The sequence below is a fragment of the Triticum dicoccoides genome, chromosome 7B (genome assembly GCF_002162155.2).
Source record: "Triticum dicoccoides isolate Atlit2015 ecotype Zavitan chromosome 7B, WEW_v2.0, whole genome shotgun sequence".
In the NCBI taxonomy this organism is placed as follows: Eukaryota; Viridiplantae; Streptophyta; class Magnoliopsida; order Poales; family Poaceae; genus Triticum; species Triticum dicoccoides.
In genome coordinates this window covers 431,507,029-431,523,391 of record NC_041393.1, presented here as the reverse complement: position 1 = coordinate 431,523,391, position 16,363 = coordinate 431,507,029, and the positions used below count along the sequence as shown (strand labels likewise).

The 16,363-nt window shown below is 43.4% G+C and overlaps 3 protein-coding genes across 4 annotated transcripts; 2 read left to right on the top strand and 1 right to left on the bottom strand.

Annotated features, from left to right (window-relative positions):
- Window positions 1-683: 683 nt before the first annotated feature.
- LOC119336387 (phosphatidylinositol-3-phosphatase SAC1-like) lies at window positions 684-7,847 on the top strand. Of its 2 annotated transcripts, XM_037608399.1 has the most exons (16): window positions 684-828; window positions 928-1,132; window positions 2,135-2,300; window positions 2,398-2,620; window positions 3,220-3,296; window positions 3,572-3,759; window positions 3,998-4,095; window positions 4,601-4,734; window positions 4,818-4,952; window positions 5,371-5,734; window positions 6,021-6,142; window positions 6,256-6,363; window positions 6,492-6,722; window positions 6,806-6,997; window positions 7,108-7,219; window positions 7,306-7,847. In XM_037608399.1, the coding sequence occupies exons 1-16, from the start codon at window positions 754-756 to the stop codon at window positions 7,558-7,560; spliced, it is 2,685 nt and encodes an 894-aa protein (XP_037464296.1). In that variant the 5' UTR covers window positions 684-753; the 3' UTR covers window positions 7,561-7,847. The 2 variants fall into 2 exon arrangements, with proteins under 2 accessions (XP_037464296.1, XP_037464297.1); XM_037608400.1 differs by lacking the exon at window positions 684-828 and having other exon boundaries at window positions 941-1,148.
- Window positions 7,848-8,378: 531 nt separating this feature from the next.
- LOC119341997 (alcohol dehydrogenase-like) lies at window positions 8,379-11,305 on the top strand. The gene is made up of 8 exons (XM_037613843.1): window positions 8,379-8,657; window positions 9,005-9,140; window positions 9,466-9,535; window positions 9,622-9,715; window positions 9,807-10,020; window positions 10,125-10,266; window positions 10,442-10,612; window positions 10,851-11,305. The coding sequence occupies exons 1-8, from the start codon at window positions 8,435-8,437 to the stop codon at window positions 11,046-11,048; spliced, it is 1,248 nt and encodes a 415-aa protein (XP_037469740.1). The 5' UTR covers window positions 8,379-8,434; the 3' UTR covers window positions 11,049-11,305.
- A 99-nt stretch (window positions 11,306-11,404) lies between these two features.
- LOC119341998 (adenylate kinase, chloroplastic-like) lies at window positions 11,405-16,107 on the bottom strand. The gene is made up of 7 exons (XM_037613844.1): window positions 15,690-16,107; window positions 15,512-15,607; window positions 14,823-14,951; window positions 14,603-14,737; window positions 13,892-14,038; window positions 12,198-12,272; window positions 11,405-11,727 (listed from the first exon to the last, which is right to left on the bottom strand). The coding sequence occupies exons 1-7, from the start codon at window positions 15,870-15,872 to the stop codon at window positions 11,632-11,634; spliced, it is 861 nt and encodes a 286-aa protein (XP_037469741.1). The 5' UTR covers window positions 15,873-16,107; the 3' UTR covers window positions 11,405-11,631.
- Window positions 16,108-16,363: the final 256 nt, after the last annotated feature.

Sequence of the window (16,363 nt, the reverse complement as noted above, 5' to 3'; positions counted from 1 at the left end):
GGTGGTAGATAACAGCAGCAGGAAACCCAAAGCACCTCCTACTGGCTATGCCAAAATTAATGTCGATGCAGGGTGCAGGAAAGGAAGCCGGGGGACAACGGCAGTTGTAGGCAGAGATAGCTCGGGGACATTCCTTGGAAGCTCGCCTCTAGTTATCAGAGGAGTGGATGACCCGACAACGCTAGAGGCAATTGTGTGCCGGGAAGGTTTGGCACTCGCAGCTGATCTTCACTTAAATCAATTTGTCGTAGCGTCAGACGCAAAGGAGGTGGTGAATGCCATCCATAACGACAGCAAGTGCGCTTATGGAGCAATCATCAAAGAGATAAAGGTCCAACAATCATCTTTTCACTGTAATTTTTGTTTTGAAGGCCGTTTGAACAATTTAGAAGCTCATAGATTAGCCAAGCATTCTCTTTCTCTGGGTCCGGGGCGTCACGTTTGGTTATGCCAACCCCATAACCTGAACTGTATCCCACTACATGTGGCTTTTGATGAATAAAGCTTGGCTATTACCCTAAAAGAAAAAAACGTAGGTTGAAAGTGAATCCCAAACATGCAACGTGAATATACGTGATACAGTTCTCAATACGCTTTGTACATTGCAGAGAATAGGACGCCTTGACAACATGGTCACGGGTTCCGCGGAGGACGCCTTCAGCGTTTAGATACAATATCCGCAGTGCCCCCTTCTTCCCCTTTCCGATCGTCCCCTTCCACCCCCTCTTCCCTTGCGCGCTTCGATCGGGATCGATGGCGGCGGAGGCGGACGACCCGACGGCGGCGTCAGCGACGCTGGAGAAGTTCCGCCTCTACGAAACGCGCGCCGTAAGCATCCATTGCCCCCCTTCTCCCAACCGCACGCCGGCGGAATCGCTCGCTCGCTCGCTTGCTGAATTGACGCGTCGGAATTGGCTGTGCTCGCAGAGGTTCTACGTGATCGGGAGCTCGCGGGAGAAGCGGTGGTTTCGGGTGCTCAAGATTGACCGCTCGGAGCCGTCGGAGCTCCACCTCAGCGAGGACCCCGTCTGGTACTCCCAGCAGGAGGTCAAGAGCCTGCTCCAGCGCATCGCCGAGGGCAACCGCTCCACTGGCGGCCTCACCTTCGTCACCAAGGCCTACGGCATCGCAGGTGCCCCGACCAGAACGTTCGTTCGTTCATTCATCCTATTGCACTGGATTGGATTGCGTTGAATTGTTAACCTAGCTCGCTCTAATGATCCCATGGAAATTTCATTCTTAATTCATATGAATTATAATGAAGCCCGATGAATTTGTTCTGTTAAAGAAAATGAATGTGTCATAAGATTTATTTTGTCAGAAATCAGAAAGCCTTTCTCTAGTTGGTCAATGCCTTTTGCTGAAAAATTCTTTGTGGTTTCTTTGTGCTGGAAAATTAAGTTGGAGGTATATGATAATATTTATCAGCAGATTTACTATGCCAGGAAGTGTGGGTAACTTATTTTAGTTGATAAATTGTCTCTGTATTGCAAATTGGCCGTGATTTCATTCCAACCAATCCCTGCTAGTTTTGTTTCAGTTGGCTCGTCATAGGAAGGTGTACTTGATGCCGTCATGTTTTTTCGTTTGCTTATGAATTCCAAAAGAGGAAAGATGTCCCTTGGATCTATTGCCAACAACTTCCTTGTTCCTTGCCAGGAATCAAGGCTCGGAAAAGCTCTAGGCTTGAATTCTTAGTTTGCTTCTTCCTAGCGCCTATCTCACGTAAGCACATGAGTAGACACGCTTAAGCGCACGCCTATCAGTGCTTAAGGCTACACATTCTGCTGTCACCTGGCGCCTAGGCACGCTTAAGCGCACTCGAACAGTGCTTAAGGCTACACATCCTGCTGTCACCTAGCGCCTAGGCACGCTTAAGCTCACGCCTAGGAGCTCTTATTTGTTATTGCTAGGAGTAGTTCCTTGTGGAGACAAATGATACCAACTGGCTTTCTGCACAGTCGGAAGCTGGTAGCAGAAATGCGTAGATAATAATGATGCAAACTGAGAGATAATTCATTAACCTCTGAATCCTGGTTATATTTCTTTTGCAATTTGGTGGCCGCTTTCTTTGCCAGAGGACTCACATACTCCTGTCATGTTTCTTGAAGTTTTTGTTTCTGTTGCTATGTAGGTTGCATCAAGTTCTTGGAGTCATATTACCTGATTTTAGTCACCAAGCGTCGTCAAATCGGTTGCATTTGTGGCCATGCTATATATTGTATAGATGAGAGCCAGATGATCACCATCCCGCACTCGTCTGTACAGACAGATGTTGCAACCTCTAAGAACGAGCTAAGGTACAAGTTATCTTCGATAGTTTGATTTTTTTTGGCAGTTACGTATATATATTTGGTTATTTACCAAATGCTGTGAAATATGATGTCTCCGTAACAGGTACAAGAAGCTTTTGGCCAGTGTTGATCTCACAAAGGATTTCTTCTATAGCTACACATACCCAATCATGCAGAGCTTGCAGCAGAATGTCACCTCTGCAGGGATGAAGGAAACACCTTATGAAAATTTGTTTGTATGGAACACTTTCCTGACAGAGCCGATTCGCTCAAAGTGCCACAATGCTCTGTGGAGTGTAGCTCTGGTTCATGGACACTTTAAGCAGGTTATGCCTAGCAAATAGTCTGCCATCTAGATTGGTTTTGCTACCATTACTATTTCTATTGCTTGCTTCTTCATTTCTGATATAACTCATATTTGACTTGGAGCTTTGCATTATCTATCTCACTGGGTCTTATGAGAAAATTAGAAGGGGATGCCACTAACAAATTTTGATAAAGAATGCATACCAATTTGCTGCTCAAAATATTTCAATTAAATTATTTTTGTTTAACAGAATCTAAGACAATTGTGACCTAACAGAAAAGCTGCTACCATTTCAGTTTGATAGTTTCTTTCCATCAGAGAAAAGAAGTTGGGCGAGATCTTGCAATGACTAGTGATGGTTGAGTAGGGCTTTGTAGTTACCACCTCTTTGTTCCTTAATGAATGAAACCATTATCACTTGAACTGGCCTTTGAAAATTATGATTTAGTGCTTGCTTGATGGGCACTGCTACTAGATTAGCTTCTTGTTCAGATCATCTGGATTTTGTTTTCAATAGCGCTCAACTTGCAGCTGGTCTGTGTTAAGTGCTTAATTAGATGTGTTACGACTATTGTTTATTAACTTTCCATGTGACACAACCCACAATTTATTTTCCAGGTCAAGCTGTCAGTATTTGGCAGGGAGTTAAATGTTATTCTCATTTCGAGAAGATCTCGGCATTTTGCTGGTACACGGTAGGTTTCATGTGCTCTTAGGACTGGATATTTTTGGATCTTCTTTCACTTTATATCAGCCAAGTCCATTTATAAATGCTTCTATCCTATAATCTATGTTCATTTGATTTCTGTTGACTTATCAATTATCACATGCATGTGTAAATTCTTGTTTTGGGTGACGCGATTTCCTCCACTCTGCCAAATGAGGCCAGCAAAATGTTGTCTATTCTCTGCTAGTAATCTGAATTTTTTGTTGAATTGAAAACTTACTACCTCCCACATGGTATCTGTAGGTATTTAAAAAGAGGCGTGAATGACCATGGAAAAGTTGCAAACGATGTTGAAACAGAGCAAATAGTATTTGAAGAGGAAGCTGGTTCCTGGAAGGGAAGAATGAGCGCAATAGTACAGATGCGAGGATCAATCCCTCTCTTTTGGTCACAAGAGGCTGGCCGACTTAGTCCTAAGCCTGATATTTTTGGTAAATAGATTTTCTAAAAAAATACCTTGTAACCAAATAGGTGAAATTAAATGACATAGTTTGATTGGGTAATGTCCATATGTGAGACCATATCTTATCTGATCATCTGTTACAACTGCATATCATAAAAAGATGTTGTCTCTTATCTGTATGTTTGCCCTATCTCTTATCTGGGCTTGCTTCTAAAAGCTTGACATACATTTTTTGTGTGCATTCTCATCTTTGGATTCTGGTGCAGTGCAGAGGTATGATCCTACTTATGAAGCAACCAAGTTACATTTTGAGGATCTCGCTCAGCGATATGGACAGCCTATCATAATACTTAATTTAATAAAGGTATGTGTTTGCTACTTGGTTTAGGATCTGAATGTTTCCATCTGTTGACAGTGATGATTGTGCTGTGATGTTGCCGTTCCCTTTAATTTTAAGATGAAACTAATGATTCCTGTGCATGATACAGAGAACGGTCATTATCCCAACGAATTTTACAAATCTTTTATCTATCATGTAGATTTGACCTCAAGTTTAGTAGCTCAACTGACTGTTATGCATAAGATTAATTGCTAAAGTACAGCATCTTTGTGGTTCTTTATGCTCCCAAGTACTCTTACGAAACAATATGTAAGACATCAAAAGTTACATGCCATTTGAGTAAAATCTACTTCTGTAAAAGATGAATTTCCCTCTTAGTTCTTCCAACTAGGTTTCCTGAGTAACTTCTTGCTTACATGTTCGGCTTTTGTGGTACAGAGCTGCTAGCCCACTTTTATTTGTTTGTACAGCTAACAATTGCCTTTTGTCCTCAATATGATTCGTTATTGTTTTTTTGCTCTGTGTGTAGACTGTTGAAAAAAGGCCACGGGAGATGATGCTCAGGCGTGAATTCTTTAATGCAGTTGGATATCTTAATCAGAATGTCCCAGAAGAGAGGAAACTGAGATTCATCCACTGGGATTTTCATAAATTTGCGAAAAGGTTTTATACCGATTCTTGAAAGTTCCGAACTGCATAAGTTGGTGTCTGTTCATCTGCTAATGATTTTCTATCTGTTATGTCAGCAAGTCTGCAAATGTGCTGGGTGTTTTAGGAGGTGTGGCGAGCGAAGCACTGGACCTTACTGGATTTTACTACAGTGGGAAGCCAAAAGTTCAAAAAAGAAGGTCTATCCAGCTTAGTCAAACTAGCACTGCAAGGTACATATATTAATTCTTGTGTAATAGAACTGAACCACTATATATGATATACTAGCTTATAACAAACAGATGTATTGCCCTCTAAGATTGCCAAGCATATACTCCCTCCGTCCCAAAATAACTGTCTCAACTCTAGTACAACTTCATACTAAAATTACTACAAAGTTGAGACACTTATTTTGGAATGGAGGGAGTACTTGACAAGTGGTAAACAAGAAGGTCTATATTAATCCAATCCAGTTTATTTAGAAAATAAGTACAATCACTGGCCAATTGAATTCGACCAAGGATTAAAAGGCTGTTTATGGAAAAATAATGAACCACAACTGTACCGGTTTATTAAAGTTGTGAATAAGGGCTCTACTCATATACTAACTGCAAAATGACAGTATTCCCCACCTACTTCTTCATTGCACAGGGATGTTGAAATAAGAGCTAGTTCTGGAGACCTTCCGAGACTCTCTAGTAATGCTGATGCACTTGGTTCTATAGCTTCTCAGGATATGAGAAAAGAGGATAGCAAACATGAGCCTCTTGGTGATGCTCCTTGTTATCAAACTGGAGTTCTTCGTACGAATTGCATAGACTGCCTGGATCGCACAAATGTCGCACAGTATGCTTATGGCCTTGCTGCTTTGGGGAGGCAACTTCATGCGATGGGACTGACAGATGTTTCAAAAATCCACCCAGATAGCAGCATCGCTTCAGCTTTAATGGAAATGTACCAGAGCATGGGTGATGCACTTGCTCATCAGTACGGAGGCTCTGCAGCACATAATACGGTTAGTATACTTTCATCTCTTGTTGTCTCATCTTATGTTGACAAGAGGATATGAGTAATTTGTAATGGCCATAAAACTCTCATGGGGAGCATCCTGTTGTTACTTCAGAGTTGATGTAATTGTGGATGGACAATGGAGTGTTAATTTGGTTGTCCTGCTCTGTATCTATTTGTATATACTACTGCGGATGGCATTATTGTTGGTCTGGCCAATAAATTCCCTGTTTCCCCCCCTAATCTCATTGTTTCCCAGTGAGCATAAACTGCATATACTTGTTTCTTCTCAGGTTTTCCCCGAGAGGCAAGGGAAGTGGAAGGCTACTACTCAATCTAGGGAGTTTCTGAAATCAATTAAACGATATTACAGCAATGCCTACACCGACGGTGAGAAACAAGATGCTATAAATTTGTAAGTCTCGCACGTGAGTTTATCATCCATAAAATCTTAACCAGACAAGATAGTAATTGGGCTCTTATGGTAAGTGGAATTTGAGAAGTTGATTTGTTTTGTGATATTACCAGATTTCTAGGTTATTTCCAACCTCAAGAAGGAAAACCGGCTCTCTGGGAACTGGATACTGATTACTATCTCCACGTGACAACAGCTGGTGATGATAGCTACCATCTTAGGTAAACTGAATCCTGGTTATTCTTCAGTTGGTTATGACAGTGCAATTTTGGCCCCTTAACATGAAAAGAGTGGCACTTGGTGTGTAGTTTCCTGCAATAAAATGTGTTTCATTCATGTTAATTCACAGTTCCCCACATGGAAATAATGTGCCCGGGGGATCTGGAGATGCCATGAGCCCAAGACCCACATTGAGCCCTGTGCCAGCATGTAAAGAGGACTTCTCAAGGATGAAACTTACTTCATTTGACAAACTTATAGAAAGAACCTGTAGTTCGATAAGGAATGTGAGGCTTCATTGTGATGCTGATCTAAGGCCAAGTGGTGGTGTTGGAACTTCTGCAATGGCACCAGATGCCGCGTACGTAGTTCTTTTTCAACTCATGATTCATGTTTGAACTTACTTTTTTGATATTGTACTTACAGCTTGCTTTTACGATTCAGTGAGATACAACTTAAAAGCCCAAACTGGTTGTTTGGTCAAAGAAAACACGCAGAGACAGTTCCAACGGCAAAAGTCACCCCAGTTGAAAATGCGAATGAGGGAAACAAAGACGAGACGAATGTGTCTTTGTGTGGGGAACTGAACTGGCTTTCCTCCTCGGCAGATTCATGCGAGGAGGACAACTTCAGAAGGTGGTACCAGGATAGTCCAGATAGATATCATTTGGCAGTGTTCTGATGTCAAGTCCACAATCTACCATTTACTTATATGTTTCAAATCCTCCAAACCCTTAATTTTGCAGGTATCTAGCATTCACGACAGCGGATGTAGATAATGGCTGGTACAGTGGAGCACTGCTATACGATCAAGATGAGAACAGCGGTGCTTATAAACATTACTCAGAATTTTGCCAGGTAAGCAAGCATCCTGCTGAACCTACGCAGTCTGCGACCGTCTAAACATGCAACCTCACCTGTTTACATGTCCTCTGGCATTGCAGGGTCCAGTCATGGATCCTTTCGAGCACGACCCCGAGAAAGAAGGGCACTACAGGGAGGCTCTTAGCATGGACATTGAACTTACAGACGATGCACAGGTGGAGGCAGAAATGAAAGCCGCTCTGGACGACTACCAGGTGATAGGTTCAGATCTGAGCATCATCCCGTCGTGCGGCTCCCTCGCCGAGGACCCAAGCCAGCTGACAAGGTGGATCATTGGGGACGAGAAGCTGCGCGTCGTCGGCGCTGTGCAGTAGCTCGGCTGCTGCCGAGGGATTGTACAGATTACTACAGCATTCGTCAATTGTTGGTTTCATCGTGTGTATATGAGGTGCTTAAATGTACAAAAGAAGGTATTCGTCCATTTTTTTGACAATCATTCTTGGAGGCCTCTGTGGATGGATATAGGAGGATTGGACTAAGACAGACAGACAGACACGGGTTGGGCCGGTAAACCAAGGATGACAAGGTGTATGTATAATATTCACGATTGATTGTCTCGTGTCATTGTGTTGATTAATTTGCACATGTCCAATTGTTTCAAGCAATGCTGCAACTTGTCGTTGAGTTACTTGGCACTCCCTTTAGCAGCCTCTGTGTTTGTTTGTTTGTTTAGTGATGATGATGAAAACGACCGACATCAGCATCCGGTATCAATTGTCATCCAATCCTTATCCGCAGTGCCGATCTATTGTCTTTTCTCCGAGAATAAACTATGAGCGGCTGTTGCCTTCCTGTTGAGCATCGGTCTTTCGATTTGCTTTGCTAATCCTAATGCAAAAACAAGTGCAGTAGCAGTTGAAGAAACATGTGTTAGAAACAAAGAGTCCTAATCGATCGGATCGGTCCTCTGACGATGGAGCAGCCGCTTATATAAAATTTAACTGAAAAGATCTCCGTCCAAAAATACTTGTCATCAAAATGGACAAAAAAAATACTTGTCATCAAAATGGACAAAAAGGGATACATCCTCTTTTATTCATTTTGATGACAAGTATTTTCAGACGGATGGAGTATTGGTATAAAAATGCTTAGAGTTGTTGTATTAATAGGTCTCTCCAAATAGACCAGCAAGACAGCAAAGGAGTAGAGTAGTTGGTGTTGTTGCAGAGTTCCGTTGGCAGGCACACCATGTCCCTCTCCACCGCCTCCCGCCGCGCCCTCAGCCGGATCGGTGGCGCCCTCCGGCGGTCCTTCTCGTCGTCGTCGGTGCCGGACGCCTCGGGGTACCACGTGTCCGGTGGGCCGAGCTTCATGCGCGCGGCCGTGTTCTGGGAGCCCGGCCGCCCGCTCACCATGGAGGAGTTCCGCATGCCGCGCCCCAAGGCCGGCGAGGTCCTCGTCAAGACCAAAGGTCCCCCCTTCCCCGCCACTCTTCCTTCTTCCCGCTAGAGATTTAGATGAACTCCCTCTGTTCTCTCCTCCTCTCCCCCCCTAATTACAAGAGAAATTTCTAGTAAACGATGCTCTGACTACTGCTTAGGTATGCTGTGCAATAATGCATAACAAATTATTATTATTGACGGGGAATGGATGATTATATGCCCAATTTGTCTAAACAAGTATGCATGCTCCTGTGAGGTTCGTTTGACTTGGGTGTGCATCCTGTGACTCTGAAGACTCCCCAAATGGGATGTCAGCTCCCATGGGTGAAGAATTAATCCTAAAGTTTTCATCTGACATGGACTCTAACTTGTGCAGCTTGTGGAGTCTGCCACTCTGATCTCCATGTCATGAAAGGCGAACTCCCTTTCGCCAGCCCTTGTGTTGTTGGCCATGAGATCACCGGGGAGGTTGTCGACCATGGCATGCACACGCCCGCTGAGATCGTCAATAGGTATATACCGATGCAGCTGAAAACAAAAGACAACACCTGTTTATTGTTAGGCTTTTCTTTGGAAAATCAATCCTGCTTAGGATGATGACTAGAGATGCTTCAATTTGATTGAATGCTTGGCCCCTTGAGAGTTGCATGAAATTTACAGCACAGATAGATGCTGGATTTCCATCTGATTACCTTTTTCGAGTGCTCAAATATTTTTGCAACTCCTGTTGAAGGGGTGAAGCATGGAAGCACTGTCATCAACGCTATTCACTTATCCAACTTCCTGATGGTGGTTTTCTGTAACTAATCGGTTATCCCTCCCTAAAAAAATTAACAGGTTCCCAGTTGGCAGTCATGTTGTTGGAGCCTTCATAATGCCCTGTGGGAATTGCTTTTACTGTGTGAAGGTACCGCCTTCTCTGGATCAGACCATCCTTTACGAAAGTGCTGCTTTGTTTTCTTGACCTCATCCATGTACATGGGTTTGATACAGGGCCAGGAAGACCTCTGTGAGACTTTCTTTGCGTATAATCGTGCTAAAGGAACACTATACGATGGTGAAACCCGACTGTTTCTACGCAGCAACGGTAATTTGAGAATATTCACTTACATACTCTGTCGCTAGTGTCACAATATAGTATTATTGTAGTGTTGCTGATGTTATTGCAATACCTGCAGGAAAACCAGTGTACATGTACAGTATGGGCGGGCTTGCGGAGTACTGTGTTGTGCCGGCCAATGCACTAGCAATTCTTCCTAACTCGTTGCCGTACACAGAGTCAGCCATTCTAGGATGTGCTGTGTTCACCGCGTATGGCGCTTTGAGGCATGCTGCTGAAATGCGTGCCGGTGATTCAGTAGCAGTGATTGGGGTTGGAGGGGTCGGATCAAGGTTAGCTGATATAAGGATATTTCCTTGAAGAAAGGATTAAATTCATTCCTAAACTCTGGAGTAGTAGCTTATGTTGGCGCATCCTCATTACTCCAACACTGCAGCTGTTTACAGATAGCAAGAGCCTTTGGAGCTTCCGAAGTCATTGCGGTAGATGTTCTTGATGAGAAACTTCAGAATGCAAAAACACTTGGAGCAACCCACACTGTAAACGCAGCTAAAGAAGACGCTGTTGAAAGGATCAAGGTATACAACAAGTTTGTGGTTCACCCATATAACGTCTAAAGTATTAAACTACTCAGTGCAGTTTGTTTAGGTAGCATTTCTCGATATCTCATCCTGATCATGGGTTGTCCATATGTTGCTTCTTCAGTCTTAGCTAGTGCTCCCATTCAGATGTGAACGATCTCATTATTCACAGGAAATTACTGGTGGGAGAGGTGTGGATGTGGCTGTGGAGGCACTTGGCAAGGCATTAACATTTTCCCAGTGCACCCAAAGTGTGCGAGATGGAGGTAAAGCTGTTATGATTGGGCTTGCTGCAACAAACGTAGTAGGCGAGGTGGATATAACCCGTCTTGTTCGCCGACAGGTATGCATCTAGCTCCATCACAGTACTGTTCGTTTGTTGTCCAGACCTTAAACTAGTTCCTGCAGATATGTTCTAACTTACCTTGTCTCAGGCACACATAGGACCTTTCCTCAAATTACTCGTATACTTTTAGTGCAATACCAATTGCATCCATTTTGAATGCTACTACCTTTTTCTTGAATTGCCTTGCTTGCTTTGTGTAACATTGGCTGGCTGCTAACGTGATTACTGGAACCAGGTCAAAATCATTGGCTCGTATGGTGCAAGAGCCAGGCAAGATCTTCCTCAGATAGTCAAGCTTGCTGAGAGCGGCGCCTTCAATCTCGAGAACGCCATATCAAGGAAATGCAAATTCGAAGAGGCAAACAGCGCCTATGAGGATCTCAACCAGGGCAAGATCGTTGGCCGGGCTGTAGTTGAAATCATGCAGTGCTGACGAGATGATCATGTGGTCGAAAGTCTGGGTCAAACAAATAAGAATATGCCGCGACAACCCTGCGAACTTGGTTTGTCTTGCAGCATGGTCTCACTCCCTGATTTGTGTTGGATGCAAAAAATTGTTGATTGAAAGATTGTTGTGCTCACAAGGAGATGTCTATCTCAGTTTGTTCTTCTTTGCATCACATACTGTGAATATTGGGTATACAATTTGCTTATACAGTTCTGCAGCCAGATTTCTGGTTTCTAATGTTACAAAATCGTCGCACAAAGAATCCTCAGCTAGCATCAGAAATACCTGACAGACTCCAGAGTAAAACAAAATACAGGCAATGAGGTTGTGCAACACAAATGTAGACTGAAAAGTGCAAACTCAAGGCAATCCTTCCAATTGCACTGTATATCAATGCATTCCTAGTCAAGATCATTACAAAACAGTGACGCATTTACATCCATGAATAACAAAGGGCTTTTCTAAATATCATCCTATCAATGCTTTGTCACCTGCATGTCTTCAAAAAATAGAATAAAATCATGCTTCAGCCACATGTCTGGTTCACGCAGCTTTCTCTGCTTATGAGTTAGCTAGCCACCATTTCTGTTTTCTTATCAAGGCTGGAAGTGAGCAGCTTCTCAATCTCACCGAATACATCTTCCACCGTGGTATTTCCATTTACCTAAACCACAGATGACAGTGAAAGAGATACATAAAAGTTACAGGTAACTAGATACAAAATGATTATGAAATGTTTGCTCAGTGAGTTCTTTTGTTGTTGCTCTATATAGTGCACAACCTCGACAACAAAAGTAGGATAAAGAATGCCATGGAGGAACAAGGAATTTAACAACAACAAGAGCTACTCCATCTAGGTAGCAGAACAAAAATATGTTAATTGACTACCACACGGTATGTGGTAAGCAACTTCTGAACGGAAACTAAGTTATGATGATTTAGTTCCTTGGCTCTACTTTATAAAAGTACATAATCCAAAAAATATATGTTTGTTATACTTTTTCCCCAACTTCAAACTAATCTGTGATGTGGTAATTCGACGGAATATAGACATCGTGAACTAGAATAGCATATCAGCCTTGAGCTGACCAACAAGGCAGAGGATTCTAAGTATGAAGGAGATAAATTGTCTACCTTGACTATAATATCTTCATATATCGAAACCAAGGACTCGATATTTTGATAATGAGTCTGCAACCTCAGCTTAACCTGAAGAACAGAAGAACACACACATGAAAATCAGATTCTTTTGATAAAATCCACATATATAGATAAACGGTCAATGAGAAATGTGAGACCAGGAAAGAGTGATCTAACTCAAGTACTCAACGCAGCACTCTGTGCAAGCTTCCGTCATCATAACAAGCAGTTCAAGAACCGGCATACTACATCAGCAACTCTACCATCCTGGAGCATCGGTGCAAGGTCTTGCACACTATGAGCGTACAACTTCCATAAGGGGTACACTCAAGGGTATCAAGCCAAGCTCTAAGAGGGATGGCAAGCTCTTCCTTCATTCTGTAAGAAAGAAGGAAGAGATCCCTTTTGAAGCTAAACAGCCAGGAGGTTTTACTAGGAGCAATGAAAGATCTTCCCGTTCCTTCGTTTCCAAATATTCTAAGCAGCCACCGTCAGGACCTCAAAGTAGAAAGGTTGCCAATCTTGAGCTTTACCCTGGAGGTGACCCCATCCAAGGAAAACTGAGGTAGATCAAAACAAATACCAAGAATGTTCCAGCATGAAGAGCTGAAGCTGCAAAGCCAGAAAATGTGGTCCCTAGTCTCGACGTATGCAGGTTACAAAGGGCACGGCTGACACCACCAGGAGGCTGAAATTGGCGAGGTTGAAGCATATCCTTTGTATTGAGCCTATCATTCAGAAAAAAACAGGCAAAGCATTTGGGCTTAAGGGTGCATTTGGAATTCCAGAGCCAAGAGGAGTTATTAGGTGCATGAATGTGTTGAAACTGAGCTCTTTACATTTTAGAGGATGAAAAGCTAGCAGCCTAGCACCCCAAGAGAAGGACCAAGAGTCATTATCTTCAGGAAACTGAGCATGAATGTATGTTGGACAGAAACTCTCTGAATTCATGATCGAAAGCCTGCCTGGAAAGGGGAATATGAAAGAGATGTAAGGGCTCATGAGTCATGAGTATTGAGAACATCCTGGACCAAGGCAAGACTATCAAGGGCAAATGCATGAATTCCATGGAATTTTCTCCTCATCAGATGATCAGACCAGCAATCATTCCAGAAAAGAACAGTGTCTCCTCTGGCAATAGAACAGGAAGCTAATTGCCTAAATTTATGGGAGAGGTTAAAGACATCTCTCCACCAGAAGGGGTGCACAGTACCAGAGGCGTGGGGAGAGGAGGGAAATTATAAACCGCCAGGAAGCATTGTAGTAGTTCCAAACCAGTCTCACTCAAGAGATATCAGCCTTGTTGTAAAGCTTGTTATATGCTTCATAAGCATGGCCTTGTTCTGCAGTCAGGTTAAGGATACCCAGCCCCACTTTGTTCTTTGGGCGACACATATTAGACCAGGCAGCACGTGCCTTCCATATTCTGAGTGACCGAGTCTTGTTATCGAATGTTAATACAAAATAAAAATGCACAACTTCCCCACCATGGAAATATGGTCCACAGTGAGATAATAACTATGTCAAGCTAGTTTTAATTAGCAGCAGACAAAAAACAATGTGTTGTAGTAACATCATGTACTGCATGACTAATAACAAATAAGCACCTCCACCACGTCTAATAATAAATGCAAAAGTATGCTGTGATTGCTGTCATTATCTTAACTAATAATATGGGAACCATGTACCTTTTCTTCTGTATCATCAAATCTTTGTGTAAGCCTGGATGCAATTTCTTCATTCTCAGGCGGAGAATACTTTAGATGGTATATTTTCCCAGTTTCAGGATCCAGCCGTCTGCCAACTACCCTTTCAACAAGAAGTTCATCCGGAACCTACATTTTCGACGGGTGAGCTAATATTCCTACTGAACAAAAAAAGGCTAGTACTTACACTCTCCATTTCAGAATTTGTTTACTGAATTGCAGCCAGTTTCCACACGACAGAGAAAGCATGATAAATACATCGTGTATTGCCATATTACAGTGTTAACACTTAGAAAGTACTTAAAATGCGCAACTTGAAATTATGGATCTTATTTATTCTTGAAAGGGTAAATATGTACTCCCTCCGTCCCATAATATAAGAGCGTTGTAGTGTCAAAAACGCTCTTATATTATGGGACGTAGGGAGTAGATTTTATTATGTAACTAGTACCAAAAAAGGGACTACATTTATCTCCATTTTCTCAGGAAAATCCAACATTGGTCACAATGGCAGTGTTTGCCCTGTTCAAACTATTAGTTAGGCTAAGGGTAGCTACGAGCAGTTTTCAAGGTCTGGAGGCAGTGTTCAAGCTTAATTGGTACTGCTAGTACCTTACCACAACAAGGTCCATTTATGTCCCACAATTTGCATCACATACCAATAATTTGCCATAGCTGGGCTCGGGCACTTACATCTAATAGAATGAAAATGTCGGGCCGGATTCCAAGAGTTTCCAGTGCCATTGCCTGTGAATAACTTCTCGGGTAACCATCCAAAAGCCAACCCTTTTCCTGAGCATCTGGTTGCAGAAGACGCCCCTTCACCATCTGGCGGTAACCCAAAAATGTTCCTCAGTGTTAGCACCGTTCACTTGAAACACATTAATGAAATTGCGAAGAAAATATTACCCACATTAACAACGATCTCGTCAGGAACCAGCTGTCCCTTCTCCATAAACTCCTTGGCCTGCTTCCCATTGTCGGTGCCTGTGGCGATTTCTGCCCTTAACAAATCTCCAGCTGAAATGTGCACCAGACCATACTGCAAATTACAGTGCCAGTTACTTGACGCAACAAAGAAAACTAGTCGTAAACGTTTTACCACATTTTGTTGTAAATGCACAAGGCTAATTACACAATACACATGACATAATAACACAAGGCTAGATCCCAATCCTATATCCTATATACCTAAGAGAGAGACCCCCACTATTTCTAATTATGTCAACATGTGTGCTTCCAAATCATCAAAATTGTTGTAACCATTGGATTTACTAACTTGATCCACTAGCATCCATCCAATCATAGTATGAGAATCCTCTACCATGCAACATGCATTACTGTATTCTAAGTGGGTTTTAAATCACATTACATTTAATCGTGACATGCAAAACTTTTCATGTTAAGTTTTTATTCTTTGCTTACGCAGAAATTTCTCACATAGTTTTTAATCATAAGGGCTGAATTCGTATTATAAACAAAATTTAGAAACTACATATCCAATTCCGCGGCAACACGCGGCGTATCATTTAGTTCACATAATGCATCATGAAAGAAAGGGAACCATGTACAGGGCTGAACCCATATTCCCAAAGAACTTACTTTGGCCTTGATTAGCTCGCACTGCGTGCCCTTCCCGGACGCCGGAGCTCCCGCTATCATGACATTTAGAGGGTCAGCCTTCGCTGCCTCCACGGCCTGTCATTCCCAATCAAGAACCGACCAGTGAGAAGGCCGTAAATTTGTGCAATTCCTTAATGCTAGGAAAATAGGGGCAGACCTTGGCCGCTCTAGGCGCCGGCGAGAGTCCGTGGTGTCGGGCGGGGTTGATCCGTAGGGGGCTGGAGCGAGCGCCGGAGCCGCGGAAGAGGAGGCGGCCCTGGGGAACCGGCCTCTCGGCACCCACGGGCGGCGGTGAGAGAGCGGAGAAGACGGCGGCGGCGGTGGCCGTGGAAGAAGCCATGAGCGGCGCTGAGGGAGCTGGGAGAGGCCGGAGTGACGGGAACGCGGTGGTTGGAGTTGGGAGCGGCGCGCCGGCGCCGGAGGGGGATCGGAGATAGAGAGGGAGAGGCGGACCGTTCTTGTAGTAGGACCAACAAACAATTGCTGCGAGAAAAAACGAACAAACAAACAAAAAAAAATTCTAACAAGTGGATTGAAAATAAGGACCCCTTGTTATCTCGCTGCGTGTATTGAGATGCACACAACACATTTCGTCGATTGCTTTTTTTAGTGCCCCAATAAAGGTTGGTGATCAGTGTTTGGGAAGGACCGGAATGTGCATTGCATTGGTTAGCGACGACCGGTTCTTGTGCGTGCCATACATGCATGCTACGGAAGGTCTCACCCACCACCCGCTGGGCCTGGGGCTGGGCGGCCACGGCGTAGCGGCGGAAAGGAAAGCAGGGCCGAGAGTGGGACAGCCGCTCACCTGGGCGGCGGCATCGATTTGGG

What these genes read in the sequence shown, in the direction of transcription:
- LOC119341998 (XM_037613844.1), bottom strand. Translation starts at nt 15,872, where the DNA reads ATGGCTTCTTCCACGGCCACCGCCGCCGCCGTCTTCTCCGCTCTCTCA. An exon ending in CGGCGCCTAGAGCGGCCAAG is followed by an intron (nt 15,608 to 15,689) that starts GTCTGCCCCTAT and finishes TGGGAATGACAG; the next exon opens with GCCGTGGAGGCAGCGAAGGC. An exon ending in TTGATGATACAGAAGAAAAG is followed by an intron (nt 12,273 to 13,891) that starts GTACATGGTTCC and finishes TCTGTTCTTCAG; the next exon opens with GTTAAGCTGAGGTTGCAGAC.
- LOC119341997 (XM_037613843.1), top strand. Translation starts at nt 8,435, where the DNA reads ATGTCCCTCTCCACCGCCTCCCGCCGCGCCCTCAGCCGGATCGGTGGC. An exon ending in CCCGCTGAGATCGTCAATAG is followed by an intron (nt 9,141 to 9,465) that starts GTATATACCGAT and finishes AAAAATTAACAG; the next exon opens with GTTCCCAGTTGGCAGTCATG. An exon ending in CCCGTCTTGTTCGCCGACAG is followed by an intron (nt 10,613 to 10,850) that starts GTATGCATCTAG and finishes TACTGGAACCAG; the next exon opens with GTCAAAATCATTGGCTCGTA.
- LOC119336387 (XM_037608399.1), top strand. Translation starts at nt 754, where the DNA reads ATGGCGGCGGAGGCGGACGACCCGACGGCGGCGTCAGCGACGCTGGAG. An exon ending in TTCATGGACACTTTAAGCAG is followed by an intron (nt 2,621 to 3,219) that starts GTTATGCCTAGC and finishes TTTATTTTCCAG; the next exon opens with GTCAAGCTGTCAGTATTTGG. An exon ending in GCAATGGCACCAGATGCCGC is followed by an intron (nt 6,723 to 6,805) that starts GTACGTAGTTCT and finishes TTTACGATTCAG; the next exon opens with TGAGATACAACTTAAAAGCC.